Source organism: Trichechus manatus, unplaced genomic scaffold (genome assembly GCF_000243295.1).
Source record: "Trichechus manatus latirostris isolate Lorelei unplaced genomic scaffold, TriManLat1.0 scaffold00106, whole genome shotgun sequence".
Lineage (NCBI taxonomy): Eukaryota > Metazoa > Chordata > Mammalia > Sirenia > Trichechidae > Trichechus > Trichechus manatus.
The window spans coordinates 7,078,993-7,097,571 of record NW_004444042.1 but is presented as its reverse complement, the minus strand read 5'-3'; the positions used below and the strand labels follow the sequence as shown (position 1 = coordinate 7,097,571).

At 38.9% G+C, this 18,579-nt stretch overlaps 2 protein-coding genes across 3 annotated transcripts in view; both read right to left on the bottom strand.

Moving 5' to 3' along the window:
• CFAP70 (cilia and flagella associated protein 70) overlaps positions 1-10,753 on the bottom strand; it is a 136,198-nt gene extending 125,445 nt beyond the window's left edge. Inside the window, 2 exon segments of the mRNA XM_004383233.2 lie at positions 9,017-9,203; positions 10,219-10,753. Of these exon segments, the coding sequence (XP_004383290.1) occupies positions 9,017-9,203; positions 10,219-10,281 (250 nt within the window). The 5' untranslated portion in view covers positions 10,282-10,753.
• A 6,707-nt stretch (positions 10,754-17,460) lies between these two features.
• The window catches only part of ANXA7 (annexin A7), a 44,183-nt gene continuing 43,064 nt past the window's right edge, over positions 17,461-18,579 (bottom strand). The window contains exon 13 of one of the 2 annotated variants that reach the window (XM_004383232.3): positions 17,461-17,889. In XM_004383232.3, the coding sequence (XP_004383289.1) occupies positions 17,767-17,889 (123 nt within the window). In that variant the 3' untranslated portion in view covers positions 17,461-17,766. The remainder of the gene's footprint in view (positions 17,890-18,579) is intronic. The other variant, XM_023737682.1, reaches the window with a different exon arrangement.

Below are 18,579 nucleotides of genomic sequence, written 5' to 3'. Positions count from 1 at the left end.
TGGCCTGGAGATTTTCTTTTGGGGAGGTTTTTAAAAAAATAATTTTATTGTGGTAAAATATGTAACAAAAAAATTGCCATTTTAAACATCTGAAGTGTACAATTCAGTGACATTAATTATACTCACCATGTTACGCAATTATCACCACTGTCCATTCCCAAAAGTTTTTCCTCACCCCAAACAGAAACTCTGTACCTCTTCTGCAGTAGCTCCTCATCTCCTCTTGGCTCCCCACCCCCACCACCAGCCCCAGGAAACCATGATAGACATTTGTCTCTGCACTTGCTATTCTAAATATTTCATTTAAGTGGGCTCTTAGATCATTTGTCCTATTGTGTCTGACTCATTTCACTTAGCATAATGTTTTCCAGATTAAGCCATATCATAGCATGTATCAGAACTTCATTTTTCTTTATGGCTGAATAACAGTCCATTGTATGGATATACCACATTTTGTTTATTCCATCCGTTGATGGACACTTGGGTTGTTTCCACCTTTTGGCTACTGTGAATAATGCTGCGATGAGCACTGGTATACAAGTATCTGTTTGAGTCTCTGCTTTCAAGTCGGAATCAACTTGATGGCAAAGGGCTTGGTTTTTTGTTTTTTCCCAAGTCTTTTGGATATATACCTAGGAGTGGGTTTTGGGGGAGGTTTACAATTATGAAGTCAACTTCCTTAATAGTTATAGAGTTATCTAAATTATATATTTCATATTGGGTGAGTTGTAGTTTGTCTTTTTTGAAAAATTGGCTCATTTTGTCCAATTTATGTGTGTACAACTATTTATCGTATTCCTTTATTATCCTTTTGATGTCTGCAGGATCTGTAGTGATATTCCATTTCATTCCTGATACTGGTAATTTGTCTTCTCTCTTTATTTCCTTGTGAGTCTTCCTGGAGGTTTGTTAATTTTATTGACCTTTTCAAAGAACGAGCTGTTTCATTGATTTTTCTCTATTGTTTTCCATTTCATTGATTTCTAATCTTATCTTTATTATTTCTTTCCTTCTGCTTGCTTTGGGTTTATGTTCTCTTTCTAGGTGCTTGAGGTGTGTGCTTAGGTTATTGAGACTTTCTTCTTTTTTAATGTATGGATTTAGTGCTATAAATTTCCCTCTCAGCACTGCTTTAGGTGTGTTCCACAGATTTTCATGTTATATTTTCATTTCCATGCAGTTCAGTGATTTTTTTTTTTCACTTTAGGCTTCCTCTTTGACCCATGGATTATTTAGACGTGTCTTTAGTTTTCAAGTGTTTGGAGATTTTCCTACTACTGATTTCTTGCTTGATATCATTGTTGCCAGAGAACATGCTCTTATTTTATGGCCTAGGGTATAGTCTATTTTGTTACATGGTCTGTGGGCACTTGAATATGTATTCTGCAGTTACTGGGTGAAATGTTCTATAAATGTTGATTAGGTCTTGTTGGTTGATGACGTTGTTGTTTTTCTATATCCTTACTGATTTTCCGTCTAGTCATTTATGGACTGCTGAGAAAGGGATGTTGGTGTTGAAGACTCCATCTGTAATTGTGGATTCGTCTATTTCTCCTTTCATTTCTATCAGTTTTTTCTTCATATATTTTACAACCTTGTTTGATGCATACATATTTAGGATTGCAATGTCTTCCTGGTGGACTTACCCTTTTATCATTATATAATGAACTTTTTATTGAGTAATATTCTTTGGTCTGAAGTCTACCTTATCTGATTTTAATATAACCATTTCTGTTTTCCTTTAATGAATGTTTGCATTATATAGCTTTTTCCATATTTTCATTTTAACTTGCCTATATGGTTTGTATTTTGAGTTTTTTGTAGACAGCACATAGTTGGATATGTTTTTAATCCACTCTGCCAATCTTAGTCTCTCTTAAACACACTCTGGTGTATTTAAATTAATTATTAACATGTTAGAGTTTAAGTCTGCCATTTTATTTTTGTTTTCTGTTTTTAATTTCCTTTTTATTTTTCCAGCTTTCCTGTGGGTTACCTGAACATTTTTTAGAATCCATTTTGACTTATCTATAATTTTTTTTTTATTGTGCTTTAGGTGAAAATTTACAGAGCAAATTAGTTTCCCATTCAGTAATTTATACACAAAGTGTTCTATGACACTGGTTGCAATCTCCACAATGTGTCAGTACTCTCCCCATTTCTACCTTCAGTTCCTCGTTTTCATTCATCTGGTTTTCCTGCCCCTTCCTGCTTTCTCATCTTTGCTTCTCTTGCCCTTTTGGTCTTGTATAGTTAATTGTTCTTAGGATCACTTTCCTCATGGGTATTTTTGTTTGTTTTATACAACTGTCTATTATTTGGCTGAAAGGTGATCTCTGGGTGTGGCTTCAGATCTAAGTTAGAAGGGTGACTAAGGGCCATAGTCTCAGGAGTTCCTCCAGTCTCTATCAGACCAGCAAGTCTGGTCTTTTTTATGAATTTGGATTTTGTCCTGCATCTTTTTCCTGCTCTGTCCAGGACCCTCCACCATGATCCTGGTCAGAGCAGTCAGTAGTGGTAGCCAGGCACCATCTAGTTCTTCTGGTCTCAGGCTAGTGAAGGCTGTGGTTTGTATGAGCCATTAGTCCTTTGAACTAATTATTTTCCTTGAGTCTTTTCATTTTCTTCACTCTCCCTTGCTCTAGACAGGAAGAGACCAATAGTTGTATCTTAGATGGCTGCTCACAAGCTTTTAAGATCCCAGGCGCTACTCACCAAAGTAGGATGTAAATGTTGACTTTATGAGCTATGTTATGCCAATTGACCTAAATATCCCCCAAAACTATGGCCCCCAGCCATCAAGCCCAGTAACTCAGTCCCGTGAAGTATTTGGTCATGTCTAAGTTTCCCTGACTGTGCTCCCTGTGTGCTCCAATGTATATATGACAACATATGCACCACATACAAATACATATGTAGAAATATCCACAGCTTAGTCTATATATGCACATGGGTGTACTCCACACGTCCTCCCAGACCTATTCAGCACAGATATCTGCCTGTGTATCCACTTGCAAATTATTGTTATTACTGCTGTTGCAGGGTTGTATATGTTGTGGCATATAACATTTTAAAAAAAAAAAAAAACTTGTTGCCATCGAGTAGATTCCGACTCATGGCAACCCTACAGGACAAAGCAGAACTGCCCCATATGGTTTCCAAGGAGTGCCTGGTGGATTTGAACTGCTGACATTTTGGTTAGCAGCCGTAGCTCTTAACCACTATGCCAACAGGGTATTTAACACAGTTACCTTTTATTCTTTGTCCTTCTTTGCCTTGGTCATGTTGTGCTGACTTTCCCCATTCTGTGTATTGCCTTTCCCTTCACTAAAGTTAACACGTATCTACTATCTAGTTGGTGGTTTTCCCTCCCTTTCCCTCCCATCCCTGGTAACCATCAAAGGATGTTACTTTCTGTGTGTAAACCTCTTATTTTAACTTTTTATAACAGTGGTCTCATACAATATTCATCCTTTTGTAATTGACTTATTTCACTCAGCATAATGTCCTCCAGATTCATCCATGTCGTGAGATGTTTCATGAATTCGTTGTTATTCTTCATTGTTGTGTAGTATTCCATTGTGTGTATGTACCACAGTATTTTTATCCATCCATTGCTGATGGGCACTTAGGTTGTTTCCATCTTTTTGCTATTGAGACTAATGCTGCAACGAACATGGGTGTGCATATGTCTATTCTTCATGGCTCTTATTTCTCCAGGATATATACCTAGGAGTGGGATTGCTGGATCATATGGTATTTCTATTTCTAGCTTTTTAAGGAAGCGCCATACCATTTTCCATAGTGGTTGTACCATTTTACATTCCCATCAACAGTGTCTAAGAGTTCCAATCTCCCTACAACTTCACCAGCATTGTTTTCTGATTTTTGGATCAGTGACATTCTTGTCAGGGTGAGATGATATCTTCTTGTAGTTCTGATTTGCATCCTCTAATGGCTAATGATTGTGAGCATCTCTTCATGTGTTTGTTAGCTCCCTGAATGTCTTCTTTGGTGAAGTGTCTGTTCATATTCTTTGTCCATTTTTCAATTGGACTGTTTGTCTTTTTGTTGCTGAGGTATTGAAGTCTTCTATAAATTTTAGAGATTAGACCCTTGTCAGATATGTCATAGCCAAAAATTTTTTCCCAGTCTATAGGTTCTCTTTTTACTCTTTTGGTAAAGTCTTATGATGAGCAAAAGTGTTTAATTTTTAGGAGGTCCCAGTTATCTAGTTTATCTTCTGCTATTTGTGCATTTTTAGTTATGTTTGGTATTCCATTTATGCAATATTTTAGGGCCCCTAGCACTGTTGTTATTTTTTCCTCCACAGTCTTTACAGTTCTAGGTTTTACATTTAGGTCTTTGATCCATTTTGAGTTAGTTTTTGTGTACGGTGTGAGGTATGGATCCTCTTTCATTTTTCTGTAGATGGATATCCAGTTCTGCCAGGACCATTTGTTAAACAGACCTTCTCTTTCCCATTTAATCGACTTCGACGCTTTGTCGAAGTTCAGCTGTCCATAGGTGGATGGTATAATTTTTTGAGGGTATCTCCTTGTATAGCTTTTTTAGTGGTTGCCTAGATATTACATAACATATACATTACTTATCACAACCTACAGGAGTCTCTATTTTACTAGTTTACAAGAAGAAACCTTAACCTCCCTCTACTGTTTATAATTGTCTGAAATATTTCCTCTATATATACTTAGAACCACATCAGAAAATGTTATAATTTTTGCTTCAACTTTCAAACAATTTAGAGAACTGAAGAAGAGAAGGGAAGCCGATTATATTTACCCAAATTTTTACTTTCCATGTTCTTTTTTCCCTCCTGATGTTCCAAGGTTCCTTCTTTTATCATTTCCTTTCTGTTTAGAGAAGCTCGTTTAGCCATTCTTTTATAGTAGGTCTTGCTAGCCATTCTTTTATAGTAGGTCTTTGTTTTCTTTCACCTAAGTGTTTTGAATTCCTCTTCATTCCTTAAGGATATTTTCTCTGGTTATAGGATTCTGGGTTGACAGTTCTTCTCTTTCAGCACTTAAAAAGTATTGTACCACTTCCTTCTAGTCTCCATGGTTTCTGATAAGAAATTCCTGTCATTCTAATTATTTTTCCCATGTAGTTAAGGTGTCATTTTTCTCTCACTGTTTTCAAGTTTTTTTCTGTGTCTTTTGTTTTCAGAAGTTTAATGATGACGTTTCTTAGCATGGATTTCTTTGAGTTTATTCTCTTTGGGGTTCACTCAGCTTTTGGGGTTTGTCTCTTGCCAAATAATGCAGCCATTATTTATTATAGTACTTTTTTAGCCCTACCCTCCTTTCTCCTCTTCTACTGGCACTATGATGACACAAATGCTACTTTATTATAGTTCCACAGGTGCCTAAGGCTCTGTTCATCATTTTTTAGTTATTTTCTCTCTGTTGTACGGATTGGGTAATTTTTACTGTCCCACCTTCCAGCTCACTGAATTCCCCCCCCCTCCTCCTTGATCCCATCTACTGAGTTTTTTTATTTCAGTTATTGTATCTTTTAGTTCTAAAATTTCTATTTGGTTCTTTATATCTTCGATTTCTTTCTGGAAAATTTCCATTTCTTTGCTGAGTCTTTTTATTTTTTCATTTGCTTCCAGTATATTCATAATTGCTCACTGAAGCATTTTTATCACAGCTTCTTTAAAATCTTTGTTCAATAATTCTAACATCTCTGTGATCCTGGTGTTCAGGTCTATTGTCTTTTTTAAATTCAATTTGAGATCTTCTGGTTCTTGGTATAACAAGTGATTTCTAACTGAAACCTGGACATTTTCATACTATGAGACTCTGGATTTTATTTAAATCTGCTGTAGCTGTCTTTTTCTGACACCACTCTGGTAGGGAAAGGAGAGAAACTGTCTCATTACTTCCAGGTGGAGACAGAAGTTTAGGTGCCCCACTTGCCCTCTGTGACACCTGAAGGGGTAGCTCCTTGTTATTGCTAAAGGGGAATAGTAGTTCTGGTTCCTCACTTGGTCTCCACTGATACCACAGAGGGGATGGCCTCAGGACTCCCAGGCAAGGGTGAAAGTAGTGACTCTCCACTACGCACCACTTCAGTGGTGAGTTAGAGGGGCACCTTGTTACTGCCAGGTGGGGATGGGAGTCAGGATCCCCACGTGGTTTCCACTGACACCACAAGGGTTAGGGTGATGCTCACTACCAGCTGGTAGGCATAAGAGTCCTGGCTGACTAACTGGGCTTCTCTAATACCACCTTGGCTAGGTTGCTGGGGCATCTCCTTTCAGCTTTGTGAGGGTAGAAGTCTACAACCTCCACTCAGTGTGGGTAGGGGTGAGGTCATGGTTTCATTTTTTCTGGTGTCTGACCGGAGTAGAGCAGTTATTATCTAAAAGTTCTCTGTCTTGCTAGGCTGTCCCTTTCCTGGTTGTTTAGCTAGAGAGAGCAGGCTTTTTTTTTTTTAAATCTGTTTTCACTGGTGTTTTCCACATTTCTGGCTTCTTCAGCTCCAAGTCAGGGATATATGAAGCAAAAAGAAAAGTCGAAGGAATTCACTTGAGGAACTGTGTTGTTCCTCAAGTCCCAATGTCCCTAGACTGTCTGCTTTCTTCTCTACACCTTTCAAAATCTCTCGTATTTATTTTACATATAATCCTCAGGTTTTGTAGTTGTAGCTAGCAGGAATAGGAAAAAGTATGTCAACTCCATCTTTCTGGAAGCAGCAATTCTGTTTTTAATATGTTTTGATTTCCAGTGAAAAGGATATAAATGTACCTCTAAGTACTACTTCAGCTATATCCCACAAGTTTTGATATTTTGTGTTTTACTGTTGATCAATTTTAAATGTTTTGCAATTTCCATTATGATTTTTTTCTTTGTTCCATGGATTGTTTAGAAGTTGTGTTTTTAAATTTCCAAATGGATTTTTTTTTGAGGGGGGGAGCTATCTTTTTGTTATTGATTTCTAATTTTGTTGCACTGCTGCATTTTTGTCAGAAAACCTGGTCTGTATGATACTGAGTCTCTGATACTGACTTGCTTCAGGCCTAGAATGTGGCCAATTTTTATTATATAAACGCTCCTTGTGTGTTTTAAGAGAATCTATATTCCTTAATGATTGGCACAAGCCTATGATTACTAATTCTCAGGGAAAACTTTGTCCCCCTACCCAGTATCTAGGCAGAGATGATGTTGAGCAGATTTTTTCCCAGTCCATTCTTTTTTAGTCTTATGTTGTGGTGGGGGGTGGTCTCAGTCTCAACTCCCCCTCTAGCTGAAAGACTTATTTTCCGTCCCTGGAAGAGCATCAAAATCCAAGCTCCTAGGTTTTGGAGTATTCATAAACCCACCACCATCATTAACCACACACATACAAGTTCCAGGTTTCAGTTCTTGTTTTGTTTCCGGAACCAAAGAATTGTCCTCCCCTACTCATGAGCCCAGTTACACATTTAAAAGAATGTTCCAGTTCTGTCTTTCCCATCCAACATGCTAGGTAAGGAGGCAATCATGACACTCCTTTTATTTTGGATGACAGAGACGCATGGAGCAAAGACTCAGAAGGAAGAAGTGGTCAGAGTGTGGGTCAGATGGAAGCCTCCAGAGGCAACTGATTCCCAAATGGGCTAGAGCTAGGAATAACTGCTCTGAATAACTGTTCTGAAGCAGTGTTTCCCAGGAGTCACTTGAGATATTTGTTCCAAGGTGCAGCTTCTTACACTCCTCTCCTGATAATTCTGAATTCAATGGTCTGGGGTGGAACCCTGAAGACTATTTTCACCCAACACTCCAGGTGACTCATATGGGAAAAAAAAAATATATGAGAAGCATTGCTTTATAATACTGTATAGATTCCCAGGTCCCATCTCTCTGGGTATGGGATCTTAGAATCTGTGGTTTTTGGCAGGCATCCCATGAGATATGTCACTAAAAAATAAAAAATCAAGAGTACAGATAAAAAAAAAAAAAAAAAGCTTTATACTAGTATATAGGTGCAGGAACAACAGATGTCAAGGATAATACTGTATAGCTGGAGACCATGGAAGTGTCGATATAGAATCCATCCACCTAGTCATTCACTCAACAAGCACTTTTTGAGCCCGTTATGTCCCAGGTATTATGTTGTTGTTAGCTGCTGTGGAGGTGGCCCCCGACTCATGGTGATCCCTGCACAATGGAAAAAAAAAAATGCTGCCTGGTCCTGTGCCATGCCTATGATTAGTTGTAGATCAGACCACTGTATCTGTAGGGTTTTCACCAGCTAATTTTTGGAGTTGATCTCCAGGTTTTTCTCCCTAGTCTGCCTTAGTCTGGAAGTTCCCCTGAAACCTGTTCAGTATCATAGCAACACATATGCCTCCACTGACAGACAGGTAATGGTTGCATATGAGATGCACTGGCTGGTAATCAAACCCAGGTCTCCTGCATGGGAGGCAAGAATTCCACCACTGAACCACCACTGCCCCTAGGCATTATGTTAGGCACTGGAAATTCTGAAATAAATAAATTAGGCCCTGATTTCACGAAGCTCCTCCTCTAGCAAGGGAGGCAGCCAAATTAATAACTGCTCTACAGTATGTTGAGTACACAGAAATGCAGATAGGTAGGGTTGCCAGATAAAATACAGGATGCCCAGTTAAATTTGAATTTCAGATAAACAAGGAATTTTTTTAGTTTAAGTAAGTCCTAAATATTGCTTTTTTGGGGGAGGGAAGCTAAAGCCAGCAACTGTAAGTACAGTGAGTTTGGGAATACAAAGGAAGAGCTCACAACTCAGCTTGAGGGGATATGAGCTGCAAAACTTAGTCACACGTCTAAGGACTTTGATACAAACTGATTAAAATCAGCAGGGCACAGTGACTGATGCCAGAAACAGGTAGGATGCAAAGTACACTGGGTTACTCCTAGATCAAGAGGGCAAAGTATGCTCAACTGTCCCAAATACAGCTACTAATAACCTCAGGATCTCCTTATAATATACTCATGTAATTAATATTCTTTGAACCACAAGGACTTACAGAACACAGGTTTGTGGGCGAGGTCATCTAAAGCGATTCCTCCTTCAGGATTGAACTCAAAACTGACAGTGAAGTTGTATTTTGCAGTTCCTTCTGAAGACACAGTGATTTTTGCAGAGTCTCCCAGAACCACTTGATTGAACTCTGCACGAATAAAGGTAACCGGAGTATCTCCCTTAAAACCTTTCTGTTGACAGAAATATACCACTTTAGTTATACTCAAATACAGAATTGTCTTAAGCACCAGGCAACGCATTTTGACCTGGGCTAAATAGCATTTTCCATGTTCGGTAGCAAGCGACATCACAAATACAAAAAGGGCAAGTAGAAAGTAATTCAACGACTCTAGTTGTAGCTATATGCACCACTACACTTAAATGCCATATGCTGGATTTTTGGAAAATAACATTTATTGTATCTTACCTGATTATAAAAGTACATTGTGGAACATTGAAAAATTGAGAAAAGCACATAGAAAAGAAATCACCTCTAATCTCATTCTAATATGTAAGCACTATTGAAACTTTAGATATATTTTCTGGCGTTTTGCTGTGACTATATATATACATACACACATGCACATTTATACATACATTTTATATATATATATGTTTTTAAACAAAGTGGGGATCATGCACTGCATACTGTTTTGGAATGCGTTTTTTCACTTCATAATACTGAATCTTTTGCCATTGCATTATTTTTCTAAAATGTTATTTTTACTACATCTTACTATAGTTTTATTATTTAAATTTTATCAAGTGTAATTAAACACAAGGAAACTCTAGAAGAAGAGTTCAGCTCCTTCTTAGGAGAGGAAAAAAGAGAAATTATACATGAACTTTTATATACATAAACCACTCTCTAGGGAAACTAAAACCATGACTTGTTTCACCCCTGTTAAATTTGGTATTCCAACTGCTAGGTATTTTACTATTAGCAAGAAACACACACAGTAATGTAGCTTTCTGATTACAGACTAACAATAAGAAAAGCTGAGGAGGAAATGCCATTGCTATATAAAGCTAGGTCTGGAGTTAGAGGAAGATGCAAAACTCCATTCCTCCCACTGGTGCTCCCAACTGGTCTTTCTCTACCCGCTAGTGGGTGTGTTTGATGGGGTGATCTGAGCTCTCAGGCAAACCTACTTTAAAGAAGAATGAATAAACTAGGGACTTTGTAGACTTCCAAAAATACTTTACCAAGTCGTATCCATCTGTCACAGTGATCTGCACGGGTCTGCCGGTTGATGACGTCTGCTCCATAACAGTAACTAGGCAAAGGCCCCTTTGGTCTTCTTTGGGCTCTGCAAACAGATAAATGAACCTGTTCCTTCATGCACCATATCTGCACAGTACCCACAACGTATCATAACCAATACCAAGGAGAACCTAGCAAACGCCATAGATCCAGCATAGTTCTGTTCCCCCTCCCCAACCTTTGCTCATGGATAGGCAGTGCTTTAGGGAGCTGGTCACAAGGATGATTCCACTGGTTAGTGCTGAAAAGATCCTTGCACATATAACTAACTCACTAAGCACAAATCATCACAAAAGCAAGTAGGAATGCTATCCCCCAACTTCTCATCTCCCACTTCCTTCACGGTGTTCTTTGGTAGTCTTTTTTTTAATCCCCAAAGTTCTCTTCAAAGGTTATTAAATCTCTCAGTTTTACAAAAACGTTATCTTTAGAGTGGGAAATAAGTAGCCACACATAAGGTTTAGTCAATTCGACAAGGTCCTGGCATGTGTCTTGTTTAGTCAGAGATCTTCTCTAATTATTTTAACACACGAAGGATACAAACAATTTCAAAAACAAATTAATCTTTTTTTTTTTGGTCATGCTTTCTGACTCAATCCAAGTGGAACTTAGCAACTCAATTCAAACATTTATTCAGGACATACTAAGCTAAGCATGTCCAAGACTGGTGGTATAAAAAAGAATAAGACACCTTGCTGCCCTCAGAGTTTATAGTTACTCCGCCTCCTTTCAGCTACTTCCCCACTTTCCCAGTCACCTAAAAGGCTTAGCTCAATTATTTGACTCCAATCCACCTACTTCAGTAAGAATCATTCATTGAACAAACATTTATTAAGCTAGGCACTGTGATAGGCAATGGGAATACAAGAGATAAGACATAAACTCCCTAAGCTCAAGGGGTTTACAACCTAGTGAGAAGACAGCTAATGTAACGAGACTATGAGTAATCTGTGTGACAAGTGCTCTGACAGAGGAAAGTGGGGCAGCACACAGGAGGGAAAGAGGAGGAGGGAATTAACTTTTGTTCATAGGAGAAAATACTGAAGCTGTCAAGGATTTCACTTAACTTGAATCCACAATCAACGCCCATGGAAGCAGCAGACAAGATATCAAATGACATACTGCATTAGGCAAATCTGCTGCAAATGACCTCTTTAAAGTGTTAAAATAAAAAACAAAGATGTCACTTTGAGGACTAAGGTGCGCCTGACCCAAGCCATGGTATTTTCAATCATCTCATATGCATGCGGAAGTTGGACAATGAATAAAGAAGACCAAAGAAAAATCAATGCCTTATTTACAGTGTTGGTGAAGAATACTGAATATGCCAGGGACTGCCAGAAGAACGAACAAATCCATCTCGAACGAAGTACAGCCAGAATGCTCCTTTGAAGCGAGGACGGCGAGATTTTGTCTCACTTACTTTGGACATGTTATCAGGAAGGACAATCCCTGGAAAAGGACATCTTACTTGGTAGACAGTCAGTGAAAAAGAAGACGACCCTAAAGAGATGGATTGTCACCGTGGCTACAACAGTGGGCTCAAACATAGCAATGATCACAAGGATGGCGCAGGACCGGGCAGGGTTTCATTCTGTTATACACAGGGTCACTGTGAGTCAGAACTGACTCAACTGCATCTAACAACAACATAGTTACTATGTGCCAGTCAGTGTGCCAAGGACTTTACATACGTTATCAAATATGTATCCACCCTTCCAGGTGACTCTTAAACCTCCATTTTAGTGAAAAGGAAACTGAGTTTCAAAGAAGTTTGATATCTTGCCAGTGGTCATACAGCAAGGAAGTGCTGAAGCTGAGGTCCTAACCTAGCTGCATTTGACAGTGCATGTGTGGGTGTGCCTGCCAGGGAAATCTGCTTATAGAAGGTGGCCTGGAACCATCTTTTACGAAGTGAAGAAGGGGGAAAGATGTTCCAGGCATAGGGAACATACTGTAAAATGTTCAGCAGTAAAAAAAGAAAAAAAAAAATGATTACAAGTAGATCAGATCAGTATGCTTTGGAGTGTACTGTGAGGAGAAATAAGGATAAAATAAGATTGAAGACACAAGTAGATAAATACTATATTAAAGTACAGATGTGATAATATCACTAACTTATCCCCTCTCACCTACAAATAAAGTTAACATCATATTCAAGGTCCTCTAGGATCTAGCTGTGCCAATCAACCTCTCCCCTTACCTGGCCTATGTTCTGGCTTCTCTATTTTTCAAAGATGACCTGCGCTTAAGTCACTTCTGTGCTTTTGCATTTTTCCTTCCTCCTTCCTGGAATTATCCTTCCCTCCTTCCCCTGTACCTCTCTATCTGCACAAATCCTACTCATCCTTTACAATCCAGCTGAAATGTTTCCCAGTCCATGAAGCCTTCTCTGCCTATTCAGTTAGAAGCATTTGCTCTTCCTTTGAATTCTTTTAGCATTTTATACTTCTCTTGTGGCACTGACTACATGCTGTCTTGTTTATGAGGCCTGGCTAGGGATTCAAAAGACCTTGTTTCCTTTCCTACTTACTATGTGACCCCCAAACAAATGCCTAACTTCTCTGAGCCTCAGTTTCACCTTCTGTTAAATGGGTAATATAACTTTTTTTTTTTTTGTACTTTAGATGAAGGCTTACAGAATAAACTAGCTTCTCATTAAACAGTACACATATTGTTTTGTGACACTGGTTAAAAACCCCACGCCATGTCAGCACTCTCCCTTCTCGACCTTGGGTTCCCTATTACCCACTGTGCCCCCTCCTGCCTTCTAGTCCTTGTCCCTGGGCTGGTGTGCCCCTTTAGTCTTGTTCTGTTTTATGGGCCTGTCTAATCTTTGGCTGAAGGGTGAACCTCAGGAGTGACTTCATTATTGAGCTAACAGGGTGTCAGCACGTCATACTCCAGGGGAAAATGAGTAATAAAACTTCCCACCTGCCTATTTCGGATTTGTTGCGAATAGTCCCTAAAATAGTAAAACTGCTTAGGCTATAAGGCACCACACAAATGGTATTATTAATATGCAATCATTTTACTAAGTGCTCAGCTAGAAAAACTGAAGATAGCAGGCCTGTCTTAATTATCTTTACTGCCCCTGGGTGCCTGGTACCATTGCTTGTATGCAAGAGGGATCGCAGCGTATTTGTAGAATGAATGCACGAAACTGGGCTAGTTACAAGTTATGGTCAGGGCAGTCAGCTAGTCAACAAGGCATGCACCTCCTGTCAAATGCTCAGAAGAGTAAGTCAAATTAGAAACAGGTTAGACGAAAAAGGTGATGTAACCGAGTCTGATCTGGAAACCCGGGCGTAGTACAGAGAGGAAAAGTGGCTTTATGCCCGCCTCCGGGTGGGAGGGCTGGGGCTGGCGGGCGTGTCTGCGCCCAGCGGGGCCGGCGGCGTTTAGGTGTGTACCGGAGCGGAGCCGGGTAGGAGCGATGTCTGAGTTTCAGCCTGGCCTTATCTGAAGGAGAAGACTGGGGTAAGGAGAGTGTGGCAGCAGGGCCGGGGTAAGGAAATAAGGAAGAGCGGGTTTTCGGAACGGTAGCAGTCTTACCTGAACCTGAGGAAGACGCAAATGCGTTTTTCGCTACTATAGCAACCAATTACATCTCGCGAGACCTTGTTTTCTGCAAGCGCCACAGAGAGTCGCGATAACTTTTTTTTCTAGGCGTGACTCTCAAAGTGGGTCGTGGTTGAGTTTCTGCGACTGCGCTTCGGCACTGCGCATGCGAACTGCCTTGGGGCGCTCCTGCGTTGGGAGAGGTTCCTCTACTTTGACCATGCCTTTTGGTTAAATGCGAAGTTCAAACTTTTGATTCTACTTTTTTAAAAATAAGTTAGGTAACCTCTCAGAGACTCTGTTTTCCTCATTTGTAAGATGGGCATGAGATCAGGCCCTACTTTATACAAAATTGTGACTATAAATGAGTTTGCTTTTATAAAGCACCTGGCATTGTGCCAGGCACATAGCACCATTCAATAATCAGCTATTATTAGTACTATTATTATTACTACCATTATTAAGTAGAAGGAGTATAGGCTTTGGAGAAAAACACGAGTTTAAATTTCAGCTCTAGCCGCATGACCTTGGGGAAGTTAATTTCTCAGTTTTTCCATGAGGATAACAAAACTATGTGTGAAGTCCTTGCCAGTTTTAACTTTTTTCTTTTATTGTACTTTAGATGAACGTTTACAGAGAGAATTAGTTTCTCATTAAACAATTAATACACTTTTGTGACATTGGTTGCCAACCCCACAACATGTCAACACTCCCCCTTCTTCACCTTGGCTTCCCCAAGTTACTAGCTTTCTTATCTCCTCTTGCCGTCTCGTCCTTGCCCCTGAGCTGTTGTGCCCATTTAGTGTCGTTTTGTTTTATGGGTCTGTCTAATCTTTGGCTGAAGGGTGAACCTCAGGAGTGACATCAGTACTGAGTTAAAAGGGGTCCAGGGGCCATACACTCAGGGTTTCTTTAGTCTTTGTCAGACCAGTAAGTCTGCTCTTCTTTTGTGAGTTAGAATGTTGTTCTACATTTATCTCCAGCTCTGTCTGGGACCCTCTATTGTGATCTCTGTCAGAGCAGTTGGTGTTGGTACCCAGGTACTATCTAGTTGTGCCAGACTCAATCTGGTGGAGGCTGTGGTAGTTGTGGTCCATTAATCCTTTGGACTAATCTTTCCCTTGTGTCTTTAGTTTTCTTCATTCTCCCTGGCTCCAGATGGGGTGGGACCAGTAGAGGATCTTAGATGGCAGCTCATAAGCTTTTAAAACTCCAGACGCTACACACTAAAGTAGGACATTCCGATTTTTTCTTGACAACTCTTTTCTCCCAATATTCCTCCACGATACAATAAAGACCAAAAGGAAATGTATTTAAAGAAAAAAATGCAAGTCTTTATTTAAAAACAGCTCATTTAAATCTCTCTCTTTAAAAAAGGCAGAGAGATAACACTACGAAAGTGAGACTAACACACTGCTGCTGACAGTGCAAAATGGTGTGATTTCTCACGTCACTTACACAGTCGAATGCTGACGCCATGTGTTAGAGCAGAACTGTGCTCCACAGGGTTTTCACTGGCTAACTTTTTGGAACTAGATCTCTGGGCCTTTCTTCTGAGGTACCTCTGGGTGGACTAGAACAGCCAACCTTTTGGTTAGCAGCCAAACAGTAACTGTTTGCATCACTCAGGGACTCTTTGATTAGTCATTAGGGAAATGCAAATCAAAACCACAATGAGATACCACCTCACACCCACTAGGATGGCTATAATAAAAAAGACAGACAGTAATAAGTGCTAGTGAGGATGAGGAGAAACTGGAACCCTCATCCATTGCTGGTGGGACTGTAAAATGGTGCAACCATTTTGGAAGACAGTTTGGTTGTTCCTCAGAAAGTTAAACAGAGTTACCCAAAGTCTATATCCAAAAGAATTGAAAACGTATGATCACACAAAACTTGTACACAAATATTCACAGCAGCATTATTCATAATAGCCAAAAAGTGGAAACAACCCAAATGTCCATCAACAGATGAATGGTTAAACAAAATGTGCTATATATACAATGGAGTATTGTTCAGCCATAAGAAGGAATAAAGCACTGATACATGCTACAAGATAGATGAACCTTGAAAACATGCTAATTGAAAGAAGTCAAACCCAAAGAGCCATATATATGATTCCATTTATATGTAAAGGCAAATTCATAGAGGCAGAAAGTAGATTAATGGTGGCCAGGAAGTAAATTAATGGTTGCCAGGAATTAAAGGGAAGAGGGAATGGGGAGTGACAGCTAATGCTTATGGGGTTTCTTGTTGGGGTGATGAAAATGTTCTGAAAATGACTGTGGTGATAGTTGCACAACTTTGTGACTATACTAAAAGCCACTAAATTTTACACTTTAAAAAAAGTTTATGGTATGTTAACTATATCTCAATGTTCTAAAAAGTTAAAAAATGTATCGCTCGTATCTTTCCTTTTGCCTTAATACCCTACCCCCTCCTCATTTTTACTAAATCACATCACTTTCATTTACTTTTTCAAACCCAGATCAAAATTTAACTTTTCTGATGAAACTTTTAAAAAATACATCTGTCTTAGCCTGTTATCCTTCTCCCCATGTACCTTGTGCTACACTTGTATATACTGTATCTCCCTAAGGGCAGGATTGTGTCTTACACTACTTTGCATATCCCTTAATACTTACACAAAACAAATTTGGTCTGTTGAGTTATAATTGATAGCGCTCGGCTGCTAACCAAAAGGTCGGCAGTTAAAATCCACGAGCCGCTCTGTGGCAGAAAAATGTGGCAGTCTGTTTCTGTAAAGATTTCAGCCTTGGAAACCCTATGGGGCAGTTCTACTCTGTCCTATAGGGTCTATGAGCTGGAATCAATTCAATGGCACTGGGTTATTCTTCCCCTCAATTTTTAGTAGAATCATTCACCAAATCTTATTAAGTACTTGGTTTATGCCAGGGGGCTCTGTGTAAAACAAAACAGAGTTCAAGCATAATTTACAATCTAACATTTGCAATTTCTTTGCATCCTAATTTTTATTTGGAATCCCCACTAGATTATAAACCTCCTTCCTCTGCATTTTCCCTTACTGCCTAGTATAATGTGTCACATAATAAATAATTGCTCAGTTCTGGGGATAAACCAATGGGTTTTGAAGTCACCCTGCTGTATCACTCACTGAGCTCCTGGACAGTTTCTCCAAAGAGCTACCACTGAATTCTCCAAGAAAATGCCTGAAGCCTCATTCACTCACTAACGGAGCACCTATTATGTCCTTCACTTTTGGGCTCATAATTAAATTGTGACTAATTGTGAAATCTTTCATAAATTTTTTTTTAAAAATCAAGGACTAATAAATAAAGACTGTTAGGGAGTTTTAGTAGACATAAAAGTAGTCTGTATATGTTTGCCTATAAACATTTAATCCCTTTTTAAAGTTGCTACAGGTAACACTAATCTATTTTCTATGTGGAAAGTTAAGTGTTTATGAATACAGAATACCAATTTATACAAAATAAGATACAAATTACTCTACTAGTCAAAAGAGCTGAATTTTTAGGATACAGTTTTGACATACTACCAACTATAACTCCAATGGACCTAGTAAGACTACGAAAGGCAGAGTTCTTGGCAACCTTTTTTTAATTTAGTATTATCACACAGAATCAGAGATTGTTGCGATTTTTATTCAATTTGACATCCTGATTAGAATAAGAGCAGTAAGAATTATGCTTTACCAACAATGCATTATTACTGCATCATTGTGATATGGCTTTACACTGATTGTATATAGAGAAAAACTAACATCAGAATTAAGGCAATAACAACGTGTGCAAACCAAGCACATTACCCGGACACAGTCTTTAGTAAAAGCTTTTGGTTAGGGAACAGATGATACGGCTACGTGCAGGCCAGTCACCGCTTTGAAGGATAAGCTCAGGATAGAAAATCGACTCGTAAAAAAACCCCTCCTACTGGCCTACGATGGCCAGAAGCAGCTTTCGGTAATCTCCACTGGTGTCATTTGCAATCATTGTGCCCAGGGTCTTCTGATACATCTGACTGAACATCTGTTTTATCTGTACAAGGTCAATCTGCACAAGAGATGAGATTTCTGATGTTAGAAAAAAGCTGCCACAAACAAAGCTGATATTTATTACACTTTTTCTTTAACAGTGAAAGGATCCTAATTATAATTAGAGCAGAGGAAAAACAAACTTACAGGTAGCATTCATACCAGTGCTAACATCCCCCAATGGAGGTCTGATTCACTGCTCTGTAAAAATACTGGCTAAAGATGGTACGAGTTTCGCTTATTATTCAAAAAATAATAGTCACTTAAAAAAATTTGAGACTATTTTTAGGTAAAGAGATAATAGGTAAATTCCTTTTAATTGTTTTATAATTAACAATTATAAATTTTAAGATGACTTTGATATCCAATAGGATTAATATGCCTAGGTCCTTCACACAGCTTTTTTATTTATTTATTTATTTATTTTTTATTGTACTTGAGGTGAAGGCTTACAGAACAAATAGTTTCTCATGAAACAGTAGTACACATACTGTTTTATGACATTGGTTTACAACCCCACAACATGTCAACCCTCTAACTTCTCAACCTTTTTTTTGGTGAAAATACACATAGCCAAAGATATACCATTTCAAAAATGTCTACACACACAGTTCAGTGACACTGACTACGCTCTTCCAATTGTGCTGTTATTCTCACTTAAGATGAAGGCTTACAGAACAAAATAGTTTCTCATTTAACAGTTACTACA